At 44.6% G+C, this 23,188-nt stretch overlaps 1 protein-coding gene across 2 annotated transcripts in view; it reads right to left on the bottom strand.

Annotated features, from left to right (window-relative positions):
- SUCLG2 (succinate-CoA ligase GDP-forming subunit beta) overlaps positions 1-5,109 on the bottom strand; it is a 217,979-nt gene extending 212,870 nt beyond the window's left edge. The window contains exon 1 of one of the 2 annotated variants that reach the window (XR_014523085.1): positions 4,959-5,109. Coding sequence is in view for 1 of the 2 variants with exons in the window: in XM_083492940.1 (XP_083349066.1) it covers positions 4,959-5,045 (87 nt within the window). In the remaining variant the exon portion in view is untranslated. The remainder of the gene's footprint in view (positions 1-4,958) is intronic. The other variant, XM_083492940.1, reaches the window with a different exon arrangement.
- Positions 5,110-23,188: the final 18,079 nt, after the last annotated feature.

The following is a 23,188-nucleotide window of genomic DNA, read 5'->3' as shown; positions in this document are numbered from 1 at the left end:
CGTGCAATGCTCCAACCAGGACGCTTCTTGTTTTCTGACAAAATGCAATGCTAAGAGCACACATGTCCTTAGGATTTAATGTACACCTGGGCTAGGAAGATTGTTAGACCTGTAAGTCAATGAAGACCAATTAACAGCATTTGCGCTGCTCCAGGTGCTGCACAGTTTTCAGCATCCTTTCATCCCGCTAAATGTTTTTACTTTACCATATGTCATCAGTTATGCATAAAAACCAACAGCTAACTATCAGCTTTTTACCTCCAGCGGAACTGGAGTTATGTAGTGAAGGGAGGGTCACGTGATTTAAGAAATCCAGCAGACGACTGCAAGAGAAAATATAGAGCAAACACACCTACGAACCATTTGTACCCTTAGAGCAGGCGTCTTTGAGATATTGTAGTGCAATAGCACCTGGGCCATTGTTGTAAGCATATACCAGACTCGTGACTAGATAATGTTGCAAGCATAATGTGGGAAGGGGATGGATCTGGCCAGCCGCTCCTATGAAAACCATCTTCCACAATGGAAGATCCACCATGAATTCACTAGGTACAGTCATGGGGAAAAGAAAGTGCACCCTCCTTGAATTCTGTGGTTTTACATAGGAAGTCATAATAACAATCACCTGTTCCTTAGCAGGTCTTAAAATTAGGTAAATACAACCTCCGATGAACAACAGCACATGACATACAGTGGTACCTCAGGTTAAGAACTTAATGTGTTCTGGAGGTCCGTTCTTAACCTGAAACTGTTCTTAACCTGAGGTTCCATTTTAGCTAATGGGACCACCCGCTGCTGCCGCCGCACGATTTCTGTTCTCATCCTGAAGCAAAGTTCTTAACCCGAGGTACTATTTCTGGGTTAGCGGAGTCTGTAACCTGAAGCGTCTGTAACCTGAAGCATGTGCAACCCGAGGTACCGCTGTATTACATCATGTCATGATTTATTTAACAGAAATAAAGCCAAAACGGAAAAGCGATGTGTGAAAAACTAAGTACATCTTAGGATTCAATAGCTTGTTGAACCACCTTAAGCAGCAATAACTTGAAGTGATCGTTTTCTGTAGGACATCATCAGTCTCTCACATTGCTGTGGATGAATTTTGGCCCATTCTTTTTTACAACGTTGCTTCAGTTCATTGAGGTTTGCTGGCATTTGCTTATGCACAGCTCTCTTAAGGTCCCGCACAGCATTTCAACTGTGTTGAGGTCTGGACTTTGACTGGGCTATTGCAACACCTTGATTCTTTTTCAGCCATTCTGTTGTAGATTTGCTGGTGTGCTTGGGATCCTGGGGCATGACCCAATTTCAGCCAAGCTTCAGCTGTCGGGCAGATGGCCTCACATTTGACTCTAAAATACTTTGGCATACAGAGTTTAAGGTTGACTCAATGACTGCAAGGTTCCCAGGTCCTGTGGCTGCAAAACAAGCCCAAATCATCACCCTTCCACCAGTGTGCTTGACAGCTGGTATGAGGTGTTTGTGCTGATATGCTGTTTGGTTTTCACCAAACATGATGCTGTGCATTATGGCCAAACATCTCCACTTTGGTCTCATCTGTCCAAAGGACATTGTTCCAGAAGTCTTGTGGTTTGTTCAGATGAAGCTTTGCAAACCTAAGCAGTGCTGCCATGTTCTTTTGAGAGAGAAGAGGCTTTCTCCTGGCAAGCCTTTCAAACCATACTTGTTATCTTTTTCTAACTGTACTGTCATAAACTTTGACATTTAACATGCTGAGGCCTGTACAGCCCGAGATGTAACTCTTTGGAGGGGGGGTGTACGTGTGTGTGTGTATTTTGCAATTTCTCTGAGCATTGCACAGTCTGACCTTGGGGTGAATTGCTGAGACGTCCACTCCTGGGAAGATTGGCAACCGTCTTGAATGTTTTCCACTTTTGAATAATCTTCCTCACTGTAGAATGATAGACTTTACATTGGTTGAGAGATGGCCTTATAACCCTTCCCAGTTTCATGGGCAGCAGCAATTGCTTCTCTAAGAGCATCGTGTCGTCTTTCCTCCTTGGCACTGCGTTAAGACATACCTGAATGCTCCACACCACCAAACTGTTGAAACTTCAGCTTTTATAAAGGTGGAAACTCTTGCTGATGATCAATTAAGCAAGAGCATTTGATTAGCGGCACCTGTCTGCTTACTTAGCCTCTTAATTCCTATGGAAGCAGTAAGGGTGAACTTAGTTTTTCACACATAATTTCTCAATTTTGGCTTTATTTCTGTTAAATAAATCATGGCACTATGTAATATGTCAGGTGTCGCTGTTCATCTGAGGTTGTATTTACCTAATTTTAAAACCTGCTAAGGAACAGATGATTGTTATTATGTCTTCCTATGTAAAGCCACAGAATTCAAAGAGGGTGCACTTTTTTTTCACCATGATTGCAAAAAGGTAAAGGTAAAAGGACCCCTGACTATTAGGTCCAGTCGTGACCGACTCTGGGGTTGCGGCGCTCATCTCGCTTTATTGGCCAAGGGAGCTTCCGGGTCATGTGGCCAGCATGACTAAGCTGCTTCTGGCAAACCAGAGCAGCGCACGGAAACGCCGTTTGCCTTCCCGCTGGAGTGGTACCTATTTATCTACTTGCACTTTGATGTGCTTTCAAACTGCTAGGTTGGCTCACCCCGTCGCTGGGATTCGAACTGCCGATCTTCTGATCAGCAAGCCCTAGGCTCTCTGGTTTAACCCACGGCGCCACCCATAATTGTAGCTTTTGACAAACTCTCTCACATATCCTCACACTTATGCAATATAGGCTAGATATGAACTGCCCCTTCCTACAGGGTTACAGTTAGCATTACTGAGCTTATGCATGTTACGGTAAGTGCTTTAAGCTGCCACACTGCTACTGCTGCTGTTATTCTGCTATGAAGTGTCAATTTAGGCACAGAGCCAGAGCTCACCAGGCCTCAGTCACAGAGTTTTATCTGTGATGTCAAGACACACCCTTAGAACATCAGAACTAATGAACTGAGGGTGCAAACTCCACGCAGCCACATTTATTCTGTTAAACGAAAACGCAAGAGGTCAGTTGGTGCGTGCCAAGGCCACATCTTAAAGGGCCACCCACTGTCAGGCACCCACTGGCAACCCACAGAGGGGGTCAATCGCTGACCTGAGGCCCCTAGGCCAGTTCCCCTATTTCTTGAAGGTAAAAGTGGCTGGCGGCAGGACCACCATCACAGCCACAGCCCAAGGGAAATCACATTCCATGAGCTGCTCTGAAATATTATCGGGAAGAAAAATTAAAAACATAAGGGAGCCCTGAAGTGGAAGAAGCATTAAGAGAGATCCAAAGTGATTGGGGTGGGGGAAGTACGAATGAAGATCATAGAATATGGTGACGGAAGACAGGAAGAGAGCTGTGATGTGGGGAGAGGGAAAATAAAGAGAAAAATAAACAAAAAGGCCAGAACTCTGGGGGCAGGGGCAGGAGTTGTTTACATGAGCTGCAATGGCAGAAGTGGATTTTTAAAAAAGTAAAGGTTGATTGTGAGGCCTGTGGGGCTCTGTTGGCTCCTAGGAACATTGGAAACTGCCTTATTCCAAAAGTCTGAAATCAGTCCATTGAGTTCAGCATCATCTAGCCTGACTAGCAGTCAGGAATCCCACTAGCCTCTCTCCCAGCTCTACCAGAAGATGCTGAGGCTTGAATCACAGGCCTTCTGCATGCAAAGCAGATGCCCCAGCACTGAGCTACGGCCCTCCTCAGAATAGCCCACCAGTACCAACCCCTGCCTAACCTGTGATACAGAAACAGAAGGCCTCTAAGGGCCTCGTTCTCTGTGCAGCGAAGGTGGCAGGGTGGTCAGTAGTTCTGTCTTCTATCCACACACTTATTAAACGGGCAGCAGAGGAGCCCGCTCTCTTTTCTAGCTACTGTGCAGTGACAGCTGAAACACTTCCTCCTCTTCATTTCCTTCAGAGAGCAAGCGTAAGTTCAAGGAAGCCACCAGCCTTTCTCAACCTGTAGGTCCCCAGATGTTGTTGAACTAAAACTCCCATCACCCCTAGCTAGCAAGGCCAGAGCTCAGGGATGATGGGAGTTGTAGTTCAACAACATCTGGGGACCAACAGGTTAAGAACCGCTGCTGGATGTTTTCGATCCTGCTGGAGCGAGCAAGCAGCTTCTCCTCCATCCACCCACCTGTCCTCTGGGCTGTGCAGTGGAAAGGGCCAGCACCACGGCACCTTAACGAAGTCCAAACCAACTGGATGGCAAGCTTATTAGCTGCAGCCTCCTGCACCGGATGAGCAAAAGGGAGCTACAGGGAGCTCCACTGCCTTATTTTTCCCATGGCACAGCAGAGCCAGACTAGCACCAGCGAAGCTGCAAAAAGGTCAACAAGTATTCCTTAAACCACCTAAACCAGGGCTTAGCTGAGATTGCCTGTATGAGCAAGGCAAAGGGAACTGCACCCACTGGGTGGCAGGATGAGGCTCCTTTACGGGAGTCAGGGGATGGACACGTTGCCAAGAATCTTTCAAAGTCTAGCCCTGGTTGGTGCGGTGTGGTTTGAAAGGCGAGGCATACAGTAACTGCCATTCAAATCAGTGGGACTTGCTTCCGAGTATACACCCCTAGGATTGTGTATCAGAGCGAAAGGTTGCTGTTATGCGCTTCGAGTGTTTTGAGCATGAACAGAGTGCCTTTCCGTTATCACTGCGAACGGGTCCAGTAATATATATACATATATCAGCACAGGCTAAATAAGGGATTTAAACACGCTCCTAGAGGAAAAGGCCGAGAGGAAAGCCGAGCTCGCAGAACTGCCACCGGGATCCCTTGCCCAAGAAGAGCAGCAGCAGCAGCACCCAAAGGAGACCCAGGGCAGTGAGGGAAAGCTCCGCCTAAGCCTGGCCAGCCGCTCCAACCCTCCGCCGGGACGCTGCGGCGCCAAGGCAGGAAAGCCGGAGACGCCGGGAGAGGCCGGGCGCACTCACCGGGCTACGCCTCGCCAGCAGGGAAGCTCTGAGCAAAGCCAAGTCCCGCAGCGCTGTCCCAGCCTGGCTTGCCATGGGAGACGCCATCTTAAGTCGAGCCACACGTGGGCAGCGAGGAGGGGCGGCCGCCTGAGCGGAGACAGCCCAGGGGGCGGCCCCGGCGAGGAGGCGGAGACGGCGGCGGCGGGCGGGGAAAGGAAGGCGCCGGCGCTGCCCGCGCGCCGTGGCGGAGGCGTCTGCTTGAGGGGAAATGCGCCCTTGGAGACCACTGCTTGGGGACGGGCTAGTGCACCTCTTTCCGAGAGGAGAAAGAAGCGGGGAGCGGCTTGCCTTCGTCCGCTTCCATCCGCCGGCCCGCAGCGACCTTTGAGCTACTCCAGTGGCCCCGAAAAGCGCCTAATTAATGCCACGGCGACCGGTTGCACCGCCTCGCCGTGCTTCCCCCGCGCGTAAAAACGCACCCGCGCGCCATGTCCAGATTCAGGCGCCAGGGCAATTCTATGCTGCTTTGAAAGAAGCCCACTGGCGTGCCTAGGGTGGGGCTGAAGTGGTGCAGCTGTACATACATGGGGCTGATCTGCACAGAACACCTTGCTGCTGCCGGAGTGACGATCCTGTGCCCCCATTTATGTGGGAGAGAGTCCCAATGAAATCGAGCCGATTTCAGGATGAGCGTTCTTAAAGCTGGCTCGGAGTCCCGGGACAGTTGAGATGTTTTGGTAGAAGCGCGGCTACAACCCACGATACAACTGTTGCTGCTGCCTCTTCTTCTTCTTCATTTCTATACCGCTTTATATTTTAAAGGAAAAATCTCAAAAGCGGTTTACAACACATTAAAACATCCAACAAGACAATCCATAATAAAAGAAATTCAAGCTCCAGGGGAAATTTTTCAGATCCTCCTCTTCCCCATATTATTATTATGATTATTTATTCAGTTTGTCATTCGAACATCACAGGACGATTCAGAGGACACAAATACAAAATGAGAACACAAAATACATGATACAAGAAAGTCAAACCAATAACCTCCCCCCAACAATCACGTTTAAAAGGCCATAGAGAGTTCGAAGGCTGAGTTATAGAGAAACATTTTTGCCTAGTGCCTAAAAGAGATGCAATGAAGGATCCAGATGAGCAGGGACAGCATTCCACAAGACTTTGTAAGAAGAGGGCAGCAGGCAGCTTTGGGCGGCAAGGATGACTTTTCCTATTTCAAACATTAGAGCCACTTTGCACATGGCGTTTTCCTCGTTATCTGTGACAAATCTCCCATGTGAATTGGCTGTGGCTTGTGAAGTATCCCAGAGCATGGTGGTCAATGCATGGACTCCATATGTGTAGTGACCCTTGTATAACGCTTTTATTACAAGCATCCCACACCCCTTAAAATTAATCACCCATGAAGACTTTTTAACCAGGATGGCTATTAAAAAAGAGTAATGAGCAGGTGCATGTTCCACCCTTTTATTGGTGCAATGGGGGTTCCAGTCTGTGCTCACTATTGTAACAACAACAGCAACTCTCAAGAGGTTCTGATTGCAAATTTTCCATGGGCATCTGGCTGACCAATAAAGAACGGGATGCTGGACTAGATTCTGTAACCTGAAGCGTATGTAACCAACCTGAAGCCGTATGTAACCCAAGGTACCATGGTACAAGGTACCACTGTCAGTGCATGCTGATGCTAAAATAGCCTGTTCATTCCCAATATCTTTTATGTAGGTCCTTTTCTGATTTGTTCAAGATGAATGCCATGCCCAGCACTTGGGTGGTGAGTGCTCAGCAGTTCAAGGAATGTTGTTTATCATTAACCTTTTATTTAAGCATAAAAAACTATTTAACAAATACAAACTCATTTTAACCACCAGGGCTGCATGGAGCTTTCAAAGGAAATAAATAAATAAATAAATGCCCTGAATATCATCTGAGCTCCTGCTGGTACATGTCAAGAATAAAACAGCTATTACAGCAGTGAAGAAAAGAACGTTTATGGCTTCGTGTGGTTTGTTTTTTTTTTAATGGATAACAGATTCTAATTTGGAATGAAATAGACCAAGAGTAAATTCACCTTCACTCATTTCACAATGTTGTTGGTCCCCATTGACTTAAGTGGGAATTCTTCAAGCAAAAAGGGGGAAAGGGGGGGGGGAGGCGAGGAATCATCTTTCAGATTTTTCTCACTGAGAAAAACAAATGACTGATTTGTTTTGACACTAATTTATTTTATTATTTGCACCTACAGACCGCCCTTCACCGAACGGTCCTGGCATAAATAAACTGTTTAAACCCATAAGGTGAATTGCCGTATTGGCCCGCATATAAGCCGCACCTGAATATAATCAGCTTATATTTAAAATTCGGGGGGGGGGGATACCTGTATATAAGCCGCTCCCTTAAAATTCTGCAGGCACTCACACCCGTTCCGTTTTACCGTTTGTCTGTTTCAGCAGCAATATCGCAAAAGCCTATTTTTGTAAGGTTGCGAATTTAAGCCACACTTTAACTTTACCCAGTCAGAATTTGGGGGGTGAGGCTTATATTCAGGCCAATGTGGAAACTCATTCCTTGGCAATTTCCAAAAAGAGTCTGAGGAAGTATCTGCATCAGAGTCAGTGTGATGTGGTGGTTAGAGTATAGAACCAATGGCCTGTGAGAACAGGGTTCAAACTCGTCAGCCATGATGCTGACTGGATAACCTTGAGACAGGTACTGCCTCTCTGCCTAACCTACCACACAGGGCTGTTTTGAGGAGTAATGAGCAAAGGGAGAAGAAGAGAAGAAGAGCTTGGATTTGATATCCTGTTTTATCACTACCCGAAGGAGTCTCAAAGCGGCTAACATTCTCCTTTCCCTTCCTCCCCCACAACAAACACTCTGTGAGGTGAGTGAGGCTGAGAGACTTCAGAGAAGTGTGACTGGCCCAAGGTCACCCAGCAGCTGCACGTGGAGGAGCGGAGACGCGAACCCGGTTCACCAGATTACGAGTCCACCGCTCTTAACCACTACACCACACTGGCTTACCCCATGAAGAACCATGCTTACCCCCCTGATATTTTTGGAGAAAAAAAGGTGGGACATAAATTCAACCAATCAATAAGTACATGGTGACTTGCTGTTTATTATTTAGTGCTCAGTGCCAAAATAGGCTTCTAAAGGGTTTGGCTAGTATAAAAAAACCAGTTACACCAATGTTTAGGGATAGATAATGAGCTGGTTTGGAGCAGGGGATGAGCAGCACCCACTGTTGAGGGCCAAGTCCTTTTGGCAGTAATTTGGGGGTGATGCATACTGGAGCCAAAGGCAAAAGACTTCAGGATTGTTCAATATAGATTGACTCAATCCTCTGAACCCAAGAGGATTTGACAGGGTTACTCTCAGAATAGTTACACTACTTTCAAATAAGTAGCAGTGGTGGGGCAGTGCTGCAACTCACCTGAACTCTTCTCTGCTGGCCACGTTACCAGGAGGTAGAGGGGGGCAATAGGGTCTGGGTTGACAAATGCAAATGAGGTCCAGTGCTGAGGGCCTTCTGGCAGTTCCCTCACTGCAAGAAGCCAAGTTACAGGGAACCAGGCAGAGGACCTTCTCGGTAGTGGCACCCTGTGGAATGCCCTCCCACCAGATGTCAAAGAGAAAAACAACTACCAGACTTTTAGAAGACATCTGAAGGCAGCCCTGTTTAAGAAGATCAAGCCTATCCATTCTTAAGGAAATCAGCCCTGAGTGGTCACTGGAAGGACAGATCCTGAAGCTGAGGCTCCAATAATTTGGCCACCTCATGAGAAGAGAAGACTCCCTGGAAAAGACCCTGATGTTGGGAAAGATGGGGGGCACAAGGAGAAGGGGATGATAGAGGACGAGATGGTTGGACAGTGTTCTCGAAGCTATCAGCATGAGTTTGACCAAGCCGCGGGAGGCAGTGGAAGACAGGAGTGCCTGGCGTGCTCTGGTCCATGGGGTCACAAAGAGTTGGACACAACTAAACAACAACAACAAAGGTTATTGTATTTTAATATTCTGTTGGAAGCCGCCCATAGTGGCTGGGGAAACCCAGCCGGCTGGGCGGGGTATAAATAAATTATTATTATTATTATTATTATTATTATTATTATTATTATGCACTAGCAAGAGTGCAGGATTGGCTTCACTGGTGCACCTGCAACCCACCAACCTCACCAACCAATTTGTTGTCAGGTGGGTAAGGAAGAGGCTTCTTTCCCACAAGCTATACAACCATGGTGGGTTTTTAAAAAAATAAAAATAAATTATTTTAATTTTTATCAAATCATAGAATTGTAGAGTTGGAAGGTTCGCCCAGTCAATGCAGGAATCACAGCTAATACTGCACTTTCCAGTTGCTCTGAAGGAATGTTAAAAAAAAAAAAACACTGTTAAAAGCAGAAGGGGAGGAAATAAGGAGGAAATGAATAGGAAGGAAGGAAGTATGAGGGATGGGGAAATGAGGCAGCTTCAGGAAGTGTGGTGAGCCATATGAAATGAGGCCAGGAGCTGCGTGAGGCAACGGGGGCTGCAGGTTGCCCCGCTGTGGTCTGGGTGGTCTGCGGTTGTGCCTTTCATTGCAAGCGATCTGAAGAACCCTGCAGTGAAATCGTAGCTCCAAAGAACTCAGGGGCTAACCTTTCCACCTACCTCAAGAGAGCTAAAAATTTTGTTCCAAGGAAACACTTACTAACGTTCAAGAGGAAATAGCAAGCTGAAGAGAAACAAGAGCAAAAGAATGTGTGTGTTTGTGTTTGAAGGAAATTTACAACTGGTGTGGACAGAGTGTAATAATCATCCCTCATTCTTTTGGTATCGGATGGTGTGAACTTCCACACACAGAGACGCGCACACAGAGGACAGTAATTATGATTGAAATGAATGGGTTGGAAACAAGCAGCACATCAGTTTACGAAAGGCATGTTTCATCTTTATCGAAAAGGCTGCTATGTAGCGAAGAAGAGAGGGAGCCCCAGTCTATCGAGAGAGATTTGTTGCAAGACGCTCGGTTCCAGATAGGCAGAGCCGCTCTATATTGCGGGGGGAGAGAGGCAATTTTATTGAGTTTCTGTCAGAGACAATGGAGGACCAAGGAGGTAAAAAGCGCTAAGATCTGAGCCGTGAGATCTAGTGGAGGAAAATGACTTCTCAAGAGGAAGGACCACCGATAAAAGGTGACTGTGACCCCTTCAAAGACGGCTTAAGAAGCTGCTTGAAGGATATGATGAGACAAGTGTAGTGAATGTAATAAAGACAAAGCAAAGAATTGTACAGCATGGAAATTAAAGTGGCCACATATGCTGATGTTAAAGGAATAAGTGATTTCAATGGCAGGTGCACTCAGGCTTCTGCTGAGGCCTAAATAAGGACCAAGCCACATACCTATGGTGCAGGGTTTCCTATTCTTTTTCAAAAGCATTTTGCATCAGTTGAGGAAAGGTGATAATTCATGGGATCAGGGAAGTTATGGAGGGGGAAATTAACTCCTTTCTCCCCTGCGGTCCTGAAGAGAATCCCTCTTCTGAGGCCAATAGTATAACCTGTACAATGTAAACAGTTTCCCATGTCCTCGTATGTGTCCCTCTGTGTGTGTGTGTGTTTGAACTGAAAATTAAAGGTGGGGAAGCAGCAGAAGTGGGATGATCAAAATTGCCTCCCCTCAGGAATCCTTGTTCTTACAAGGTGAAAACAGGTATGGCAGAGCACAGGTCACCAACATCACACCCACTGGTGCCTAGAGGAACTTTCCTTGGCATCCACAGTGCCTCCCCTGTGGTGGTGTAGTGGTTAACAGCAGTGGACTCATAATCTGGTGAACCAGGTTCACGTCTCCGCTCCTCCACATGCAGCTGCTGGGTGACCTTGGGCTAGTCACACTTCTCTAAGTCTCTCAGCCTCACTCACCTCACAGAGTGTTTGTTGTGGGGGAGGAAGGGAAAGGAGAATGTTAGCCGCTTTGAGACTCCTTCAGGTAGTGATAAAGCGGGATATCAAATCCAAACCCTTCTTCTTCTTCTTCTCTCCCTGCTGAAATTAGGCTGGAAAGAATGATTCTGTTGTAGCCAATGGAACAGGCTGTGATGCATGCTTTCTTGCAGTATGCATGCAGTGCCCATGATTTATTTGCCCAGCTTCCAAAGGTGCCCACGGGACCAAAAGGTTTGAGGCTCATGCAGAAGCATGATTTTGAGCAGAAAATGGTAGGAACAGAACAGAATGTTGTAAGATTTAGGACAGCACATAGTCAGACTATGGAACGCGCTCCCCCAGGAGGCAGTAATGTCCATCCCTTTGACTGGCTTTAAAAGAGGATTAAAGAAATTCATGGAGGAGAGGGCTATTGATAGCTTCTAGCCATTGGTGGCTGTGCTCTGCCTTCACAGCAATACTTCCAAATACTAATTAATGGATGCCATGGGAGTGAAGAGTGCTGGTGTGTTCATGCTCTGCTCCCTGGTTTCCCATAGGCATCTGGTTTGCCGCTGTGAGAACAGGATGGTGAACTCAATGGGCCCTTGGCCTGATCCAGGAGACTATTATTGCAGTATGTTCTTAGGCATTCCTCAGCCTCTCCATTCTTTCTCTACTATAACAGGCTGGCTGATACATTGGGAGGCATTTCATGTGTATCCCATGGTCAGTGAAGGACCATAGCTCAGTGATATCTGCTTTGAGTGCAGAAGGTCCCAGGTTCAATCCCCAACATCTCCAGGTAGGGCTGGGAATGTCCCCTAGCCTGAAACCCTAGGAAGCAACTACCAGCCAGTATAGACCCTACTGAGCTAGAGGGATGATGACTGCTCTGACTCAGTGTAACACAGCTTCTTAGGTCTGATGTCTAGTTTGGCCGTATATTACAACTGAAGAAGGATGTTGGCTCCTGTGTCTTGTAAAAAACTTTCTTTTTCTGAATCGGTAATGTACAATTACAGCTTTCCGAGTCAGACCTGTGAACTTCCAACCACTTCCAAGTGTTTTGAAGTTCAGCAGGTCTGGCTGGGAGCCACATTGTGCATTATCCATTCAGCAAAACATTTGCACATCTTTTCAGACATGGGATTTACTCCAGAAAGTCATCCAGTCATCTTTAAAACATAAGGTGAGGTGCCTTTCTTAGAATTTAGCCAAAAGAGGTTAGAGAGAGGATGCAGTAAATCAGACATAATGAACCCGTGTGATGGAGGGAGGGAGAGAATTGAATAATAAAAGGACACAAATCGAGGCAAATTCATCGTAGAATTAATTTCAAAATGAAACATTTTAAAGGCTCCGTAGTGACTGCGCGGGTCTAAATTAGGGTTTTGCTGTAACTTTATCAGGTTCAAATGTTCAGTGAAAATCAAGTTCATACACATTACACATGCCTGCTAGTTTAATATCAGAGGTGAGGCTATTTTATGTTGACCCAAACTGCACAAAGCTGGGAAGTTGGAAGCTAAGGCAAAAATACTTTAGCAGGCACCCTGAAGTTTAGCAATGCCACAAATTGTGCTTGTTTACAACTTACCCTTCCTACGGCCACAGATTTCCTTAGCCTTTCAGACCCAAATCTTGATGGGAAGGATAGAGTGCCTGGAACCAGCAGACACAGATAGGTAGCCGTGTTGGTCTGCCATAGTCAAAATAAAAAATAAAAAAATTCCTTCCAGTAGCACCTTAAAGACCAACTAAGTTAGTTCTTGGTATGAGCTTTCGTGTGCATGCACACTTCTTCAGATACTTCTTCTGGAACCAGCAAAGACGTCCCATGTCATCCTGGACCTGTACTGCCAATTGAAGTATCTGAGCCTTACTGTACTACTGGAGAAATCTCCAAGGGCTGCCACATGGGCGATGGAGCAAGTTTGCTTTCTCCTGCTCTGTAGGGTAGGACTTGAACCAATGGTTTCAAGTTACAAGAAAGGAGATTCTGACTAAACAACAGAAATGACTTTCTGGCAGTAAGAGCTTTTTGACAGTGGACTCCTTCAGAAGGTGGTGGACTCTCCTTCCTTGGAGGTTTTTAAGCAGAGGCTGGCTGGCCATCTGTCATGGATGCTTTAGTTGAGATTCTGCATTGCAGGGAGTTGGACTAGTTGACTCTCTGGCCCCTTGCAGCTCCACAATTGTGTTTGTATAAGGATTTTCCTATCTGGACTACAGCAATCAATTCAACCAGTTCTGTATATCATAAAATATATCAGTTGCTTCAACTGGAACTTACTAAATTTCCCAGGGACACTGGGTTAAACATGCAAAAAGGTAAAGAAGTTTCAAATCACCGTGTGCTTCTTTAACAGAGTGAAAGCATTTCAAGTCACTACTCTGACTGTAGTAAAAACTCAGAAAATTCCATCCTGATATTCTGCATGAAATAGCACATTTAAGTTAAAATTGCTCCAGGCTGCCAGTGGTTCTGCTTTCAGTCTAAGTTAGTAAAGGATCAGAGCATCTGTGAGTTTAACCATGTGTGTGTGTGTGTGTGTGTGTGTGTGTGTGTGTGTGTAGAGAAAGCGAGAGAGAGAGAGTTAGTTTACCATGCAATCAGCATACAGTTTAGTTCTCTTCAGCTTTAAATGCATAAAATGAAGTCTGTACTCAGAATCTTTCCCAATTGTATTTTTAATATCAATCTACTCTTGATGAAAGATTCTGTGTTTTATCTTCTTCAGTGAAAACCCAAGGAAGATTAAAAACAAATTCCACACAAACAAGGTGATAAGAGACATATGACAGAAAATTCATATTGCCCTAAAAAAATTCCAAGGGGAGAATGGAAAGTATAAATGAGCAGCTCATTGAAGAGCCAGTGGAGATTTAATGTATAAAATTCAGGTAATGTGCACTCAGCAATACCCTACATTGTGGAAGCAACCCACTGCTTTATTCGCTTATTTTAAATGCTCCTTATTTTAGACCTTCCATTTACTTTGATTGAATTTCCATCTATTAAAGCTTCTCTGTGAAATCTGCTTATCACTAAGTGGGAACGGGCAGCTTTGATGAGTGGGGAGAGAATCCAGAATTTTCAGGTGCTCTTTAGCAAACTTCTAATTATATGGGGGTTGGAGGCCTTTTGCAAAGACTGGAGGCTGGAGGCCTCTACAGAGAACCAGCAAGAGCACCTGTGTTCCATTTCACAATCCCAAGTGCTTTCAAGAAGCTAATGGAACGCCTGTCATGAAGGGTGGGGCCTTTTGTGATGAGGAGGCCTGCAAAGACACACTTTGTCCCCTGCCCATGTGAGCTCTGTCAGCGAGGTTTTCAATTTTCGCTCCACTTCTAGCACTTTATATCTCCTCCTACGAATGAGTGGCACATATTCATTTATATGACAGAAAGTAAAGAACTTCTGTTCAAAGGCATCACTGAAATAGTTCTGGCATTTGAGGTAAGGGTCTAGACGTGTATTTTTTGTTTAATCTTTATCTCAGATTTTAGCCTTTTTACTAAAAAGGAAAAAAATGTATATTCTGTATGCATGACTCCACCCTTCTAACATGGTAGAGTGTGTGAGCCTGTGGTATAATGTAGACTGAAGACACACTGTACATTTTAAATGTACATAAGCACATTTAAAACACATGACTTTCTCCCAAAGTATCCTGGGAATTGTCACCCTGTGAGGGGCAAATTGATGTTCCCAGGATTCTTTGCGAGAAGTCATGTGTTTTAAATGTATGGTTTGTACACAACCTAGGTCCATATTCTACTCGGCCATGAAGCTCACTGAATGACCATAGGCAGTTTCTCTCTCTTTCTCCCTCTCTGCCTCAGTCAAACCTACTTCACAGGGCTATTGTGAAGTAAATTGGGGAAAATAATTTATGTGACCTTGAGCTCTTTGTAGGAAAGATGTCCTGCTCCCGCTCAAGGACAATGGGAGGTGCACTTTCTCATAAGAACCAAAGCTTTATTCTAGCAGACTTAACAGTGCAAACTCAGTAACAGGAGAAGAGCAGAAATCAGCCCAGACTCCCTTAGGCAGCAGAGTTGTGGCAAGGATCAAGCCAATGTTGGAGCTTCGAGGGTCCCTCAGTTCAGGGAAAAGGCCTGGGGTCAGGAGTCCAGGATCAAGAGGTGCAATCTGAGACTGCACAAGAGTGTGATGTTGTTCCAAGAACAAGCCTCACCCTACCCATTCCACTTTGAAATAGCTTCTCTTGGGAATGCCTATTTTCCCGCCCCACCCTGAGAAATATTTGGCTGAAGCTGAGTGCTCTTCTTGTGGGGTCTGAGGCTGGTCCTGCCTCTTGATGCGCCATTGTTGCCTCAGAGACAAAAGGCTGCCTTTCCTCAGTGTGGTTCGTTTTGCCATCTTGATTCAAAAGGGCATCCAGTTGTATCCAAGCACAAAGAAAAAATCTTCATCTTGGGGACAACCTTGTAAAATGTGGTTATGATATCTTAAGAGGTGCCCAAATGCCAGCAAGCAACTTGCCACAATAGATAGTAGATTAAAAAATAATAATGGGGGAGCAGGCGCAGAGCAATCCTAAGCCTGCTTACTTTGATGCAAGTCCTGCAGAGTTCAATGAATTCACTCTCCAGTAAGTGCATTTAGGACTGTAGCTCACAGGTACGGAATCTGCTTAGTATTCAGAAGGTCCCTGATGTCTCCAGGTGGGGCTGGAGAAAAGTCTTGGCTGAAACCTGGAGAAAACCTGCCAGTCCATGAACATAATATTGAGCCAGATGGAACAATGCTCTGGCATATTGCAAGTCCGCTTCCTATACAGTGGTGCCTTGGGTTACAGACTTTTCAGGTTACAGACTCCACTAACCCAGAAATAGTACCTTGGGTTAAGAACTTTGCTTCAGGATGAGAACAGAAATCACGCAATGGCAGCAGCAGGAAGCCCCATTAGCTAAAGTGGTACCTCAGGTTAAGAACAGTTTCAGGTTAAGAAGGGACCTCCAGAATGAATTAAGTTCTTAACCTGAGGTACCACTGTATTCCTAGAATGGCAGCCCAATTGCAACGCGGAAATCCCAAAGAATCCCCTCATATGGGGCTGCCGAGAACTGTCTTCAGGTTTTGAAAACACACCCCTTCAAATCCTGCTGCATAAGAAATTGTTTAGAGGGACGTACACAGCAGGCAGGCAGGTGTTCCAGGAAACTTTGTAAGGCCTATTATTCATTGTGAGCTGCTCTTGCGCTCCTTGTCACCTGACGGTAGGCCACATATGCAGACTCTGATTAATAAACACTGACAATGAACAGTCGGAGCTGCTGAGACGGGAGCAGTTTCAGTCTGAGGTATTTTTCAAGCTAGGAATACACTTTGTTCTTCAGCATCTTCCTTTTGAGTATAGCGAATATCTGGCAGGCATTGCCTTTCATGAAAAGGCACGGACCCCTTCGCGTAACAATACGCTAATAATACCTCTCAGCACTCTATTTTTCAGAAGTCTTTCTCTCACTGGACTGAAGAGAATGAGAAAGAGAGAGAAGTCATGGGTCTTATAAAGATGAAGAGAGAACAGATGGCATGCCCATTTAGGGAAAAAGCTGATCTAAGGGTTGTCGCCAGAGCGGGTCCTACTCAGAGTAGACCCAGCGACACTGCTAGACTCGACTAACCAAGCATCATGAATTTCAGTTTGTCTACTCGGAGTAGGGATTAGCATTGGTTACAGCCCCACAATTCCGAGTGCACATTTGAATTGGCGACTCTTAAAAAACAAACCCTGTTTTCCATTTTGAACTTTCCAAGAAACTCTAAAGACAAGGAAAGTAATAGGAAAAGAAAAGAATACTGATTGCATGTGTTCACAGAACCATAGTACCAGAGTTTAGCTGAAATTTGTCTCTTTAGTTACAGGAAAGGCTCACTAAAGTCCTGACATTGTCTTCCAGGTGATTTGGAGGGTGTTGCTCTCTCCTGTTCACCTCTATAAACTGCATCATATTTTATCAGTCTTTCCCCCCCTAGAACTGTAGGAACGGCTTGGGAAGATTATGATGTGCTCACCTTTGATTTGTGCATGTTATAAAGTCACACCATGTGGCATAAAAGTCAAACCTGCCTGTGTGACCTCCTGCCAACCTTGCCATGTGCAAAAATTTCTCAGTCAGGGCTGTACACCAAAGTTCTGCAAATCTAAATCGGCATTAAGGAAAAATGTTGGCTTTTCCAGCTTTTGTAGACGCAGTTCTATGTATGTATACATGCATAGTTCAATTGGACTATTCTGTGTTCCCAGGTAAGCATGCACAGAATTGCAAATTCAGGCTATGCATAGGCATGTGAAGGTAGTATTATAGACTTGTCATTAACATTGATACACGTCTTTGTTTTTCTACGGCTTGTAATCAGATCCTGAGAATATTAATGATGTCCCCAACACTTAACCATCACTGTTCAAGTAGTATGTGTGGCTCAAAGTGCCTTTTATCAGAAGGAGTAAACATGCCTACAAACAGCATCCAGTTCTGCAAAATGAATGAATGAATAAGTTATAGACATTTTCTATTTTAGTTTGTTTTGAAACAAAATTTAGAGGTACCCAGTATGTCTCCCCTAGACCAATTTTCTTGTAATATGGCAGACGTAATCCACCCAAGAAGGGCTTGTATGCCTGCAAATTTCAACCACTTCTGTCAAAAGGAATAAAGTTATTGCAATTTTTCATTGTGTGTGTGTATTACACACACACACACACACACACAGAGAGAGAGAGAGAGATTCTAATCCCTAATTTTTGCAAATGCATGGGATTCCTTGGAAGAGGGTATCATGATGACGACTAGTATAGAAGTTGATATGAGAAGGAAAATTAGATAAATACATAGAATATAGGTCTTATATTGGCCACGATGATGTGATATAGAACCCCCATTGTCAGAGGTAATATACTTTGTTGCTTGGTGCTGCTGAGTACAAAAAACGAAAAAAGAAACAGAATTTGGCACATTCCTTTGCTTGTGATAGGTTTTATTTTGTTTTTGTTTTCTTGACAAGGCTGCTGTTAAAGATAAAGTGATAGAGTTCGGATCTGGTCCAACAATAGAATCTTCTCCTCCTCCTCCTCCTCCTCCTCCTCCTCCTCCTCCTTCTTCTTCTTCATTGAATTTATATATTGCCCTATAACCAGAGGTTTCAGGGCAGTTCACAGAATAAAAAATAAAAATATAGAACCACAAAATACATAATCAAAATCAAAATAACCCAATAACACCCCCCCACATAGATGCAGAACGTGTCTTATATTTTGACACAGGGTACACATAGCCTCATGCTATGTGTCAGGTTATTTTACACAGACAGTAAGGCTTCATGAATAATGTTTCCTCCCCACCCCCACCCCACCTAAATGTAGCAGAGCTTGATTCTCTGTTCAACTTGGATCTTTCAAAGTGGGTGGACAGTACATCATTCTATTGAATTACCTGCTCAGTCACTCAAATGTCACGGTAAGATAGATAGATATAGGTTCTATTTGAGGGAGCTTTTTATCGATCAACTAAGATGACATTTTTAGCAGGGGACTAATTTTCATTTGTAGAAAGCCGGCCAGTCCAATAATAATCCAGGAAGCCTCATTAATTAAAATCTACAGTAAAAGAATAAAGTGATTTGAAAGAAGCTAAGCAGCTGGCGCAGTATAAACAGACAGAGTTTTTAATTGTAACCTTCATGGTAGGAAAGGCAAGAGTTAACGAGGGCAACTTAACTTCATTATAACACTTTCTATTTGGCTTTCAGCCTGAAGGTTTCAAAGTGTTCTGTCTTCCAAGAGGTAATTTTATTTATATTTGAAGTAAAGTTAGGAGCTTCACTGAACATCCTTCCGTTTTGGTTTAAATTTTGTGTAGAAACTAGCAATTATGATGGGACAGGTGCTTCCTAAAAATATATATATCCGTATATAAAATCAACTGCGTGAATATTCAGTTTGTATTTGACATCCTGATTAGGGGCTTGTTTTTCTTACAGTGCAACCCTTTACACTGAAACCTGCTGCCAGGTAACAACGCAATCCTAACTATGTCTACTCAGACTTTGAAGTCCTATTGAATTCAGCGGGGCTTACTCCCAAGCAACTGAGGTCAGGATTGCAGCGTCAACCACCACTGCTGCAATGCAGTGCTCCGAGGTGTTATTCCTTCTTCTTTTCTGGATCACTCGCATGAATGATCCTCCTCAATCCAGGATCCCACCATGAATCATAGGTGCCAACTCCCAGGGGACTGGTTTGGAAGTCAACAAACGTGTAAAGTAAAAAAAAGATGAAAGCATTTTCAATGGTTAGCGTCTACTATGTTCTACCTTGAGTGCCAGAGGTGTCATGCCTCTGAATACTGCTTGCTAGGAATCACAGGTAGGCAGAGTGCTGTTGCATTCATGCCCAGCTTGCAAGCTTCCCATAGATGGGCCATTGGCCTGATCCAGCACGCTCTTTTTATGTTCTTAGTAGTTCAGTATTATGGGATTATTGTCGGGATCTCCGCTCGGCCAAGCTGATAAAGCTCAACTTCCAGGATCACCCTCCTGACGAATAATTAACGACCTGAGCCTTTGATGGGGCTCCAAGGCACGTTCCCCCATTCAGCAGAGAATCCAAAACAGCACGTGGAAGTGATGAGATTTATGGCTACATTGCTATGCTTTATTACTAAGCTACGCAGACAGCAAAATACACCCTCTCTCTATGAGAGCAGAGAGCAACTTAAACAAAGGAAACAGGAAACCAGTAAACATCGCATACGTCTCCTGCCTCCATGAGACTTCAAACAGCCTGGAAGGTCTCTGGAATGTAAACAGAGTCCTGTGACTCCAAGCAGCTGCTCAGTGGCAAACAGAAACTAACAATTATGGGGGGAAATAATACCCCCCCCCCGCTATAAACAACATTTGAAACAAAACACTTGCTAGCTTAACCATGTGGGTGTGTCAGATGGGCTTGATGTTAGTCAAGTTGTGTTTTCAGTATGTGCTTGTTGAACACAGAGGAGTTTAGAAAGTAGTCTGAAGAGCACCTTCTGAGCAGAAAACACATAGAATTAAAAATTAGTGAAGGAGTATTAAATGTAATAATGAAAATAATGAAATGCAGATTAAGTGATAAAGACTGAAAAATCTTCAGATGCAGTTGATGGAAGTCCAAAACATTGTATAAGATAAGAAAGTATGTTCTATGATTTTTGGAAATTATTTGTAAAAATCAATAAAAATATTTAAAAGAAAAAGAAAATGCATAGAATTGTAGAAATGTAGAGCTGGGAGGAATCCCAAGGGTCATCTAGTAGGACTCACAACTAAAGCATCCATGACAGATGGCCATCCAACCTCTGCTTAAAAACCTCCAAGGAAGGTCAGTTCACCACCTTCTGAGAGTGTCTGTTCCACTGTTGAACAGCTCTTACTGCCAGAACATTCTTCCAGATGTTTAGTTGGAATCTCCATTATTGTAACTTGAATCCGTTAGTTTGGGTCTCAGCCTCCAGAGCAAGAAAAAACAACCTTCCTCCGTCTTCCACGTGACAGCAATTGAGATATTTGAAGATGGCTATCATATCTCCTCTCAGTCTCCTCTTCTTCAGGCCAAACATACCCCCTCAACTGTTCCTCATAAGACTTGGTTTCCAGACCCCTGATGGTTGCCCTCCTCTGCACATGTTCCAGCTTGTCAATACAGTGGTGCCTCGCAAGACGAAAAGAATCCGTTCCGCGAGTCTTGCGGTTTTTTCGTCTTGCGAAGCAAGCCCATTAGCAGCTTAGCGGATTAGCGCTATTAGCAGCTTAGCGGGCTTAGCGGATCAGCTGATAAGCGGTTTAGCGGCTTAGCGGATCAGCTGATAAGCGGCTTAGCGGGCTTAGCGGATCAGCTGATAAGCGGCTTAGCGGGCTTAGCGGATCAGCTGATAAGCGGCTTAGCGGATCAGCTGTTAAGCGGCTTAGCGGATCAGCTGATAAGCGGCTTAGCGGATCAGCTGATAAGCGGCTTAGCGGCTTAGGATCAGCTGATAAGCGGCTTAGCGGCTTGGGAAAAGGGGGGGGGAGGAAAAAACCCCACAGGAACTCGCAATACATTTTCGTTTTGCAAAGCAAGCCCATAGGAAATTCGTTTTGCGAAGCACCTCCAAAACGGAAAACCCTTTCGTCTAGCAGGTTTTCCGTCTTGCGAGGCATTCGTCTTGCGGGGCACCACTGTATATCCTCCTTAAATTGTGGTGCCCATAACTAGACACAGGGTGGATCAAGACACAGGTTAAAAATGCTATAAATAAGTCAAATCATTACAACAAAAGGAAAGCAAAAACCCTATGTAAAAATCCATATAATTTGGATTTTATAATCCTTTGTGCTCTCTGGCACCATCTGGTGTTGGATGTTTATAACATATTCAAAATGTATTGTGACGAATGTAGCTGAGTCCACAGTACTCTGCCATCCAGTAATGATCCCATGCTCGCACTTGAAAGGGAAGGGACATAGCTCAGTAGTGGAGCGACCAAGGTCCCAGTTCCAATCCCTGATTATCTGGAAAATCATCAGCATCCTGCAGACACAGGACACTGAATCAAAATAGTAGAACATATTATAAACCTGATCTGAATTCTTCCTTCTTTCTCTTTTTTAAAGCTACACTTCATGTCTCCACGTATACTGATTCTGAATATTCTAATACATTGCGGGCAAACATTTTCGCTTTCGTTGGATTTTTCTTCCGATGTGATTACCCTATTTCTCCATTTAAAGCAGTAGACAGCTGCCTCTAGTATGAACTCTTCCAAATACTAACTTTCCACACCAGTGATCAGGAACACATTATGGTTTAACCTGATTGTTAATGAAAATGTAAGATTCATAACCAACATGCTTACATCAAGACCAAGTATTCTGCTCATGGGCCACTAGGAAATTATGCAGAGTTTATTTTGAAGTTGCTAAAATAATAATAATAAACAACAAACAAACTATGATTAACAAAGTGGGATATATAAAACACACAAATACCTTCTAGCCCCTAACAAGCTAAGTTTTAAGGGTGGGTTGGCTTGGATCCTAAAATAAGTTAGCTAAGAGAGGTTTATACAGTGGTGCCTCGGGTTACAGATGCTTCAGGTTACAGGCGCTTCAGGTTACAGACTCCGCTAACCCAGAAATAGTACCTCGGGTTAAGAACTTTGCTTCAGGATGAGAACAGAAATCGTGCTCTGGTGGCATGGCGGCAGTGGGAGGCCCCATTTGCTAAAGTGGTACCTCAGGTTAAGAACAGTTTCAGGTTAAGAAGGGACCTCCGGAACAAATTAAGTACTTAACCTGAGGTACTGTACCACTGTAGAAGGGTCATTTCCCCTCCCCTTCTACTCCTCCCTGAAGTCACCCGTAAACTTACAAGCTTCTACGGAGAATGAGGTAGACTCCTGAACAATATGGCTGAACAATATGGTAGACAGGGTTGTCAGGGGGAAATAGCCCCAAACTAGGTGAATGCCATGAAATTAACTTATATTAGGATCCAAACAATTGTTTCCAGAACGTTCTATTGGAGTCATTCAAGGGTTTGGGATGTCACTTTGGAGCAGAGCTGGTGAACTTGTGCCTCTCTAGTAACTGGGCTCCAACTCCAGCACAGGAAATCAGCAGGGATTATGGGAGTTGTAGTTCAACCACATTTGGAGTGCCACAGGTTCTCCATCCCTGATTCTGGAGAGCTGGGGTGTGAATGATAAGTATACCTGAATGGCATTCCAGTTCTTGGAGCCCGAGTCATGGGGCTTATGTTTCTCAAAAACAGCTCATCCAGGCTACATAGCAAATTCCTTTCCAAAAGCAGTTTGCCACATGGCATGCAGGCCTGCTGTTCAAAGGGGGAAAGTCGTGAATCCAATGGTGTTGGATACAGTAGGTCTTTGGATCCCGGCTTGAATGTTTGCTGGAGTAGTTGGAATATGTAAATCCTAAACCTAAAAAGTGATCTGGGAATGGTTGTGACCACAGTTATTGGGGGACAGAAGAAAGACCAACGGAAGTTGAAGTAGTGTGTTGTGGGTAAGGGTGAGTAATAAATGTAATAATAACAAGAAAGGAGCTAACAAGGCTAATCTCTCGCCATATGAACTGACAAGATTCAACCATCCTCTGAGGTCTTTCTTCATGTGCCCCCTCCATAGGAGGCTTGGAGGGAAGCAACACGAGATGGGGCCTTTTCAGTGGTGGCCCCCACTTAGGGGATGCTCTTCCCAGGGAGGCATACTGGGCACCACCTTGATCTATTTTTAGGCACCAGGCAATG

The sequence above is a fragment of the Podarcis liolepis genome (assembly GCF_965112155.1).
Source record: "Podarcis liolepis genome assembly, chromosome: 2".
In the NCBI taxonomy this organism is placed as follows: Eukaryota; Metazoa; Chordata; class Lepidosauria; order Squamata; family Lacertidae; genus Podarcis; species Podarcis liolepis.
The sequence above is the reverse complement of the archived record's forward strand: the minus strand, read 5'-3'. Positions and strand labels throughout refer to the sequence as shown.